This window comes from Chiloscyllium punctatum, chromosome 28 (genome assembly GCF_047496795.1).
Source record: "Chiloscyllium punctatum isolate Juve2018m chromosome 28, sChiPun1.3, whole genome shotgun sequence".
NCBI lineage: Eukaryota > Metazoa > Chordata > Chondrichthyes > Orectolobiformes > Hemiscylliidae > Chiloscyllium > Chiloscyllium punctatum.
In genome coordinates, this window is record NC_092766.1 from 4,068,416 (window position 1) to 4,078,855 (window position 10,440).

The 10,440-nt window shown below is 52.9% G+C and overlaps 1 protein-coding gene across 1 annotated transcript in view; it reads left to right on the top strand.

The window, feature by feature from the left end:
* The first annotated feature begins 7,845 nt into the window (after positions 1–7,845).
* The window catches only part of LOC140453875 (uncharacterized), a 10,955-nt gene continuing 8,360 nt past the window's right edge, over positions 7,846–10,440 (top strand). Inside the window, exon 1 of the mRNA XM_072548734.1 lies at positions 7,846–8,067. Coding sequence (XP_072404835.1) covers positions 7,846–8,067 — 222 coding nt within the window. The remainder of the gene's footprint in view (positions 8,068–10,440) is intronic.

The following is a 10,440-nucleotide window of genomic DNA, read 5'->3' on the forward strand; positions in this document are numbered from 1 at the left end:
GAGAGAGGGTCTGTGTGTGTGTGTATGAGAGAGGGTCTGTGTGTGTGTGTATGAGAGAGGGTCCGTGTGTGTGTGTATGAGAGAGGGTCCGTGTGTGTGCGTATGAGAGAGGGTCCGTGTGTGTGTGTATGAGAGAGGGTCTGTGTGTGTGTGTATGAGAGACGGTCCGTGTGTGTGCGTATGAGAGAGGGTCCGTGTGTGTGTGGGCCCGTTGGACGTGTGTGTGTATGAGAGAGGGTCTGTGTGTGTGTGTATGAGAGAGTGTGTGTGTGTGTGTATGAGAGAGGGTCTGTGTGTGTGTGTATGAGAGAGGGTCTGTGTGTGTGTGTATGAGAGAGGGTCTGTGTGTGTGTGTATGAGAGAGGGTCTGTGTGTGTGTACGAGAGAGGGTCTGTGTGTGTGTGTATGAGAGAGGGTCTGTGTGTGTGTGTATGAGAGAGGGTCCGTGTGTGTGCGTATGAGAGAGGGTCCGTGTGTGTGTGGGCCCGTTGGACGTGTGTGTGTATGAGAGAGGGTCTGTGTGTGTGTGTATGAGAGAGTGTGTGTGTGTGTGTATGAGAGAGGGTCTGTGTGTGTGTGTATGAGAGAGGGTCTGTGTGTGTGTGTATGAGAGAGGGTCTGTGTGTGTGTACGAGAGAGGGTCTGTGTGTGTGTGTATGAGAGAGGGTCTGTGTGTGTGTACGAGAGAGGGTCTGTGTGTGTGTGTATGAGAGAGGGTCTGTGTGTGTGTATGAGAGAGGCTCTGTGTGTGTGTGTATGAGAGAGGGTCTGTGTGTGTGTGTATGAGAGAGGGTCGGTGTCTGTGTGTGTATGAGAGAGTGTGTGTGTGTGTATGAGAGAGGGTCTGTGTGTGTGTGTGTATGAGAGAGGGTCTGTGTGTGTGTGTGTGTATGAGAGAGGGGGTGTGTGTGTGTGTGTGTGAGAGAGGGTCTGTGTGTGTGTGAGAGAGAGGGTCTGTGTGTGTGTGTATGAGAGAGGGTCTGTGTGTGTGTGTATGAGAGAGGGTCCGTGTGTGTGTGTATGAGAGAGGGTCTGTGTGTGTGTGTATGAGAGAGGGTCTGTGTGTGTGTGTGTATGAGAGAGGGTCTGTGTGTGTGTGTATGAGGGAGGGTCTGTGTGTGTGTATGAGAGAGGGTCTGTGTGTGTGTATATGAGAGAGGGTCTGTGTGTGTGTGTATGAGAGAGGGTCTGTGCGTGTGTGTGTATGAGAGAGGGTCTGTGTGTGTGTGTATGAGAGAGGCTCTGTGTGTGTGTGTATGAGAGAGGGTCTGTGTGTGTGTGTATGAGAGAGGGTCTGTGTGTGTGTGTATGAGAGAGAGGGACAGTGTGTGTGTGTATGACAGAGGGTCTGTGTGTGTGTGAGAGAGAGGGTCTGTGTGTGTGTGTATGAGAGAGGGTCTGTGTGTGTGTGAGAGAGGGTCTGTGTGTGTGTGTGTGTATGAGAGAGGGTCTGTGTGTGTGTGTATGAGAGAGGGTCTGTGTGTGTGTGTGTATGAGAGAGGGTCTGTGTGTGTGTGTATGACAGAGGGTCTGTGTGTGTGCGTCTGTTGGAGTGTGTGTGTATGAGAGAGGGTCTGTGTGTGTGCGTCTGTTGGAGTGTGTGTGTGTATGAGAGAGGGTCTGTGTGTGTGCGTCTGTTGGAGTGTGTGTGTGAGAGAGGGTCTGTGTGTGTGGGTCTGTTGGAGTGTGTGTGTATGAGAGAGGGTCTGTGTGTGTGTGGGTCTGTTGGAGTGTGTGTGTGTATGAGAGAGGGTCTGTGTGTGGGGGGGTCTGTTGGAGTGTGTGTGTATGAGAGAGGGTCTGTGTGTGTGCGTCTGTTGGAGTGTGTGTGTATGAGAGAGGGTCTGTGTGTGTGCGTCTGTTGGAGTGTGTGTGTGTATGAGAGAGGGTCTGTGTGTGTGCGTCTGTTGGAGTGTGTGTGTGAGAGAGGGTCTGTGTGTGTGGGTCTGTTGGAGTGTGTGTGTATGAGAGAGGGTCTGTGTGTGTGTGGGTCTGTTGGAGTGTGTGTGTGTATGAGAGAGGGTCTGTGTGTGGGGGGGTCTGTTGGAGTGTGTGTGTATGAGAGAGGGTCTGTGTGTGTGCGTCTGTTGGAGTGTGTGTGTATGAGAGAGGGTCTGTGTGTGTGCGTCTGTTGGAGTGTGTGTGTGTATGAGAGAGGGTCTGTGTGTGTGCGTCTGTTGGAGTGTGTGTGTGAGAGAGGGTCTGTGTGTGTGGGTCTGTTGGAGTGTGTGTGTATGAGAGAGGGTCTGTGTGTGTGTGGGTCTGTTGGAGTGTGTGTGTGTATGAGTGAGGGTCTGTGTGTGGGGGGGTCTGTTGGAGTGTGTGTGTATGAGAGAGGGTCTGTGTGTGTGCGTCTGTTGGAGTGTGTGTGTATGAGAGAGGGTCTGTGTGTGTGCGTCTGTTGGAGTGTGTGTGTGTATGAGAGAGGGTCTGTGTGTGTGCGTCTGTTGGAGTGTGTGTGTGAGAGAGGGTCTGTGTGTGTGGGTCTGTTGGAGTGTGTGTGTATGAGAGAGGGTCTGTGTGTGTGTGGGTCTGTTGGAGTGTGTGTGTGTATGAGAGAGGGTCTGTGTGTGGGGGGGTCTGTTGGAGTGTGTGTGTATGAGAGAGGGTCTGTGTGTGTGCGTCTGTTGGAGTGTGTGTGTATGAGAGAGGGTCTGTGTGTGTGCGTCTGTTGGAGTGTGTGTGTGTATGAGAGAGGGTCTGTGTGTGTGCGTCTGTTGGAGTGTGTGTGTGAGAGAGGGTCTGTGTGTGTGGGTCTGTTGGAGTGTGTGTGTATGAGAGAGGGTCTGTGTGTGTGCGTCTGTTGGAGTGGGTGTGTGTATGAGAGAGGGTCTGTGTGTGTGCGTCTGTTGGAGTGTGTGTGTGAGAGAGGGTCTGTGTGTGTGGGTCTGTTGGAGTGTGTGTGTATGAGAGAGGGTCTGTGTGTGTGTGTATGAGAGAGGGTCTGTGTGTGTGTGTATGAGAGAGGGTCTGTGTGTGTGTATGAGAGAGGGTCTGTGTGTGTGTGTATGAGAGAGGGTCGGTGTCTGTGTGTGTATGAGAGAGTGTGTGTGTGTGTATGAGAGAGGGTCTGTGTGTGTGTGTATGAGAGAGGGTCTGTGTGTGTGTGTGTATGAGAGAGGGTCTGTGTGTGTGTGTGTGTGTGTGTATGAGAGAGGGGGTGTGTGTGTGTTTGTGTGAGAGAGGGTCTGTGTGTGTGTGAGAGAGAGGGTCTGTGTGTGTGTGTATGAGAGAGGGTCTGTGTGTGTGTGTATGAGAGAGGGTCCGTGTGTGTGTGTATGAGAGAGGGTCCGTGTGTGTGCGTATGAGAGAGGGTCCGTGTGTGTGTGTATGAGAGAGGGTCTGTGTGTGTGTGTATGAGAGAGGGTCCGTGTGTGTGCGTATGAGAGAGGGTCCGTGTGTGTGTGGGCCCGTTGGACGTGTGTGTGTATGAGAGAGGGTCTGTGTGTGTGTGTATGAGAGAGTGTGTGTGTGTGTGTATGAGAGAGGGTCTGTGTGTGTGTGTATGAGAGAGGGTCTGTGTGTGTGTGTATGAGAGAGGGTCTGTGTGTGTGTACGAGAGAGGGTCTGTGTGTGTGTGTATGAGAGAGGGTCTGTGTGTGTGTACGAGAGAGGGTCTGTGTGTGTGTGTATGAGAGAGGGTCTGTGTGTGTGTATGAGAGAGGCTCTGTGTGTGTGTGTATGAGAGAGGGTCTGTGTGTGTGTGTATGAGAGAGGGTCGGTGTCTGTGTGTGTATGAGAGAGTGTGTGTGTGTGTATGAGAGAGGGTCTGTGTGTGTGTGTGTATGAGAGAGGGTCTGTGTGTGTGTGTGTGTGTGTATGAGAGAGGGGGTGTGTGTGTGTTTGTGTGAGAGAGGGTCTGTGTGTGTGTGAGAGAGAGGGTCTGTGTGTGTGTGTATGAGAGAGGGTCTGTGTGTGTGTGTATGAGAGAGGGTCCGTGTGTGTGTGTATGAGAGAGGGTCCGTGTGTGTGCGTATGAGAGAGGGTCCGTGTGTGTGTGTATGAGAGAGGGTCTGTGTGTGTGTGTATGAGAGAGGGTCCGTGTGTGTGCGTATGAGAGAGGGTCCGTGTGTGTGTGGGCCCGTTGGACGTGTGTGTGTATGAGAGAGGGTCTGTGTGTGTGTGTATGAGAGAGTGTGTGTGTGTGTGTATGAGAGAGGGTCTGTGTGTGTGTGTATGAGAGAGGGTCTGTGTGTGTGTACGAGAGAGGGACAGTGTGTGTGTGTATGAGAGAGGGACAGTGTGTGTGTGTATGAGAGAGGGTCTGTGTGTGTGTGTGTATGAGAGAGGGTCTGTGTGTGTGTATGAGAGAGGCTCTGTGTGTGTGTGTATGAGAGAGGGTCTGTGTGTGTGTGTATGAGAGAGGGTCGGTGTCTGTGTGTGTATGAGAGAGTGTGTGTGTGTGTATGAGAGAGGGTCTGTGTGTGTGTGTATGAGAGAGGGTCTGTGTGTGTGTGTGTGTATGAGAGAGGGGGTGTGTGTGTGTGTGTGTGAGAGAGGGTCTGTGTGTGTGTGAGAGAGAGGGTCCGTGTGTGTGTGTATGAGAGAGGGTCCGTGTGTGTGCGTATGAGAGAGGGTCCGTGTGTGTGCGTATGAGAGAGGGTCCGTGTGTGTGTGGGCCCGTTGGACGTGTGTGTGTATGAGAGAGGGTCTGTATGTGTGTGTATGAGAGAGTGTGTGTGTGTGTGTATGAGAGAGGGTCTGTGTGTGTGTGTATGAGAGAGGGTCTGTGTGTGTGTACGAGAGAGGGACAGTGTGTGTGTGTATGAGAGAGGGACAGTGTGTGTGTGTATGAGAGAGGGTCTGTGTGTGTGTGTGTATGAGAGAGGGTCTGTGTGTGTGTATGAGAGAGGCTCTGTGTGTGTGTGTATGAGAGAGGGTCTGTGTGTGTGTGTATGAGAGAGGGTCGGTGTCTGTGTGTGTATGAGAGAGTGTGTGTGTGTGTATGAGAGAGGGTCTGTGTGTGTGTGTATGAGAGAGGGTCTGTGTGTGTGTGTGTGTATGAGAGAGGGGGTGTGTGTGTGTGTGTGTGAGAGAGGGTCTGTGTGTGTGTGAGAGAGAGGGTCCGTGTGTGTGTGTATGAGAGAGGGTCCGTGTGTGTGCGTATGAGAGAGGGTCCGTGTGTGTGTGTATGAGAGAGGGTCTGTGTGTGTGTGTATGAGAGAGGGTCCGTGTGTGTGCGTATGAGAGAGGGTCCGTGTGTGTGTGGGCCCGTTGGACGTGTGTGTGTATGAGAGAGGGTCTGTGTGTGTGTGTATGAGAGAGTGTGTGTGTGTGTGTATGAGAGAGGGTCTGTGTGTGTGTGTATGAGAGAGGGACAGTGTGTGTGTATGAGAGAGGGACAGTGTGTGTGTATGAGAGAGGGACAGTGTGTGTGTGTATGAGAGAGGGACAGTGTGTGTGTGTATGAGAGAGGGTCTGTGTGTGTGTGTGTATGAGAGAGGGTCTGTGTGTGTGTGAGAGAGAGGGTCTGTGTGTGTGTGTGTATGAGGGAGGGACTGTGTGTGTGTGTGAGAGAGGGTCTGTGTGTGTGTATGAGAGAGGGTCTGTGTGTGTGTGTATGAGAGAGGGTCTGTGTGTGTGTATGAGAGAGGGTCTGTGTGTGTGTGTATGAGAGAGGGTCTGTGTGTGTGTGTATGAGAGAGGGTCTGTGTGTGTGTGTATGAGAGAGGGTCTGTGTGTGTGTGTGAGAGAGGGTCTGTGTGTGTGTATGAGAGAGGGTCTGTGTGTGTGTGTATGAGAGAGGGTCTGTGTGTGCGTCTGTTGGGGTGTTTATGTGTGAGCGAGGGTGTGTGTGGGTGTGTCTGTGTGTGTTTGTGTGTAAGCGAATGCACGTGGTTGCAGTTGTGTGAGAGAATGTGCGTAGTGCAGTGGGGTCACCTGAATGTGGAATCTACCCAATGCCCTGGTTGAGGCCATCCTGACAGACCGATCTGTGAATGATCAGGGACCAAAGGCATTCAAGACCCTTGGAAAATAGGCTCTGGGTTTGGATAGAGGATCTAGATCAGCGCAGGGCTTGGAGGGGCCGAAGGGCCTGTTCACGTGCTGGAACGTTCTTTGCTCGGACGTTTTCAGGCGTTTCGTCACCACACTGGGTCAAATCATCAGTGAGCCTCTGGACGACGCACTGGGGGTGTGGCCCGTTTTCAGTTCTTGGGTTTGGCTTTCCTCAGGGTCGGTGACGTCATTTCCTGCGGCGACGCCCGTTCCCATGGCAACGTCATTTCCGGTTCTTTTCCCTCAGGGGATGGTAAAACGGGATCCAAGTCGATGTCATCGAGTCCGAGAGATGCCCAGCACGGAAACAGACCCTTCGGCCCAACCCATCCCTGCCGACCAGATATCCCAACCCCAATCTAGTCCCACCTACCAGCACCCGGTCCATACCCCTCCAAACCCTTATTCATATACCCATCCAAATGCCTCTTAAATGTTGCAATTGTACCAGCCTCCACCACATCCTCTGGCAGCTCATTCCATACACGTACCACCCTCTGCGTGAAAAAGTTGCCTTTTAGGTCCCTTTCCCCTCTCACCCTAAACCTATGCTCCTCTAGCTCTGGACTCTCCCACCTCAGGGAAAAGACTTTGTCTATTTACCCCTATCCATGCCCCCTCATAATTTTTTTTGAGGAAGTAACAAAGAAGATTGATGAGGGCAGAGCAGTAGATGTGATCTATGTAGACTTCAATAAGGCGTTCGACAAGGTTCCCCATGGGAGACTGATTAGCAAGGTTAGATCTCATGGAATACAGGGAGAACTAGCCATTTGGATACAGAACTGGCTCAAAGGTAGAAGACAGAGGGTGGTGGTGGAGGGTTGTTTTTCAGACTGGAGGCCTGTGACCAGTGGAGTGTCACAAGGATCGGTGATGGGCACTCTACTTTTTGTCATTTACATCAATGACTTGGATGCGAGCATAAGAGGTACAGTTAGTAAGTTTGCAGATGACCCCAAAATTGGAGGTGTAGTGGACAGCGAAGAGGGTTACCTCAGATTACAACAGGATCTTGATCAGATGGGCCAATGGGCTGAGAAGTGGCAGATGGAGTTTAATTCAGATAAATGTGAGGTGCTGCATTTTGGGAAAGAAAACCTTAGCAGGACTTATACACTTAAGGGTAAGGTCCTGGGGAGTGTTATTGAACAAAGAGACCTTGGAGTGCAGGTCCATAGCCCCTTGAAAGTGGAGTCGCAGGTCGATAGGATAGTGAAGGAGGTGTTTGGGATGCTCTCCTTTATTGGTCAGAGTATTGAGTACAGGAATTGGGAGGTCAGGTTGGGGCTGTACAGGACAGATGGGTTTGTTGATAAGAGTTCCAGTTGGAATGCTATGCTTCTAGGAATTCTCGTGCGTGTCTCTGTTTGGCTTGTCCTGGGATGGATGTGTTGTCCCAGTCGAAGTGGTGTCCTTCCTCATCTGTACGTGATGATACTAGTGAGAGAGGGTCATGTCGTTTTGTGGCTAGTTAGTGTTCGTGTATCCTGGTGGCTAGTTTTCTGCCTGTTTGTCCAATGTAGTGTTTGTAACAGTCCTTGCACGATATTTTATAAATGACATTAGTTTTGCTTGTTGTCTGTATTGGGGCCTTTCACCTTCATTAGCTGCTGGTTTGGTGGGCTCGCGGGCTACCCCGTCCAATCACGGCGAGTGGGCCTCCAAAATAACTGAGTAAGGACCTGCATCGTCATCGCGCGACCGAGTCCCCAGGGTTTACGAATCTGGGGGAGCGACAGGCAGTAATCGTTCCGTCCTTGGTGGCTCTCTATCAACGCAGCTACGTCCGCACCGAATCCTGTCCGCCCGACCTAACCTCGTGGCGACCTCTTCGTCTTCAGGATGCCGCTGGCCGGGTTCAGTCAGGATCTGGCGGCCATCTTGGCTCAGGACGATCCCTCTCGCTCCCCCACCCGTAACAATAGGCCGTCCTCTACCGGGATCTGGTCTCACCCGGACCGAGAAAGGTCAGGGCGGGCCTCTTGGCTTTCCCCTGTCACCACCAGGTGGTTCAGTTTGGCCAGGACCAGGTCTTTCTGCGTCCAAAGTCTGACGTCGTCAGCTGTGACTGGACGTGTGTCCTGAAAACTTAAAACATTCTCTCCCCGTGGCAGTACCAATGGGTGGCTCAATGTATTTACTTCTCAGCCTCCCGGACGGGTTCCCAACTTGTAATAAGACACAACCGCTCAATTCGGGCTGGGCAGCACGGCCCTGGGCCGCGTTATTGTTACAAATTTGCATCCGTAAAAGGTCGCTTGCTGACGCCAAATCTAACCGTCGAACCCTCTTTCTGAGTCTGGCCGCGTTCACCACAGAATCGTGGACGTCGAGAGTCCCCCTCTCCACTGGGCCACCGATCGGCCGAGAACGAGCAGGAGGCGACCGAGGGGAGGCGGGGAGTCAGCGCACCAGATCGCGCCAACCCCTCGGAGGACGGTCGCCGTTACCTCACTCTCTCTCTCTCTCTCTCGAAGACGATCGTTCGGCCGTTTCCAAAGCCAGAGGGGTGGTGCGTGTGTGGAATGAGCTGCCAGAGGAAGAGGGTGGAGGCCGGTACAATGACAGCATTGAAAAGGTGGATGGGGACAGGGATAGGAATGGTTTGGAGGGAGGTGGGCCAAGTGCTGGCAAGTGGGACTAGGTTGGGTCGGGATATCTGGGTCAGCACAGATGAGTTGGACCGAAGGGTCTGTTTCCGTGCTGTACATGTCTCAGACTGTATAACATTTAGTGGTGGAACAGATGCCTGAGTTTTGGTTGTTGTTGCGACAATGTTTTCCAATTTCGCCAATCAGTGTCAATTGTGCCCCGGGATACTAAAACCCAATCGCCATCCTCAGAGCACTGAGGAGATACGATGTTGGTTGGGGGGGGGTGGGAGCAGTGTATATTAAGAAAAAAAAGCAGCCATTTTGAAAGTGTAACAGAGAATAGCTGCCATCAAGAAGGTCTACTGCTCAAAATTCTCTCGACCATTTTCGGATAAAACACTCTTCACAGTGAAAGACCGAAGATGACCCAGGGAGACCTTCCTCCGAAAGGAGGAGGTTTAGATTCCCTACAGTGAGGAAACAGGCCCTTCGGCCCAACAAGTCCACACCGACCCTCCAAAGAGAAACTCACCCAGACCCATTTCCCCTCTGACTAATGCACCTAACACTATGGGTAATTTAGCACGGCCAATCCACCCTCACCTACACATCCCTGGGCACTATGGGTAATTTAGCACGGCCGATCCACCCTCACCTGCACATCCCTGGGCACTATGGGTAATTTAGCACGGCCAATCCACCCTAACCTGCACATCCCTGGGCACTATGGGTAATTTAGCACGGCCAATCCACCCTAACCTGCACATCCCTGGGCACTATGGGTAATTTAGCACGGCCAATCCACCCTAACCTGTACATCCCTAGGCACTATGGGTAATTTAGCACGGCCAATCCACCCTAACCTGTACATCCCTAGGCACTATGGGTAATTTAGCACGGCCATTCCACCCTAACCTGCACGTCCCTGGGCACTATGGGTAATTTAGCACGGCCAATCCACCCTAACCTGCACATCCCTGGGCACTATGGGTAATTTAGCACGGCCAATCCACCCTAACCTGCACATCCCTGGGCACTATGGGTAATTTAGCACGGCCAATCCACCCTAACCTGCACATCCTGGGCACTATGGGTAATTTAGCACGGCCATTCCACCCTAACCTGCACATCCCTGGGCACTATGGGTAATTTAGCACGGCCATTCCACCCTAACCTGCACACTTTTGGACTGTTGGAGGAATCCGGAGCAAACCCACGCAGACACGTTGGGGGGGGTGGGGGGGGGGGAGAGAGAGAATGTGCAAACCCCACACGGAAGGTCGCCCCCGAGGCTGGGATCGAACCCGAGCCCCTGGCGCTGTGAGGCAGCGGTGCTAACCGCCGAGGCACCGGGAGGACGCCGAAGACCGCAGCCGGTTTTGAAATGGAGCTGAAGTAATTTAAATCCGGGTTAGCAGTGGGGACGGCAGTGACTATGCACGTCAAAGAAATGGAGGGGGAGGGGGGGGTGGGGGTGGGGGTGGGGGTGGGGGTGGGGGTGGGGGTGGGGGTGGGGTGGGAGGGTGGGCTTCGAGTGGTAAACAGCTGCTGTTCGATGTTGACCTTTCGAGTTAAGGAATAGGTTGACGGTATTTTCTTCAAATCCTGGGAATTTGGGGGGTGGGGGGGTGGGGGGGTTCCTCGTGGCTTTAACAGATGAGCTTTCCTGGGGGTGGGGGGAGGCGATGGTTAAAATAATTGGAGGACGTGCCCACCGTTGTCTCGCAACAGACCCCCCTCAGGGAGGGGGGAGGTGGGGGGGGGGAGGGGGGGGGGGATAGTCCGGGATTTGGACACCAGCCGCACCAAAGGAAGGGGGGGGGGGGGGGAATGGGGAGGTGGG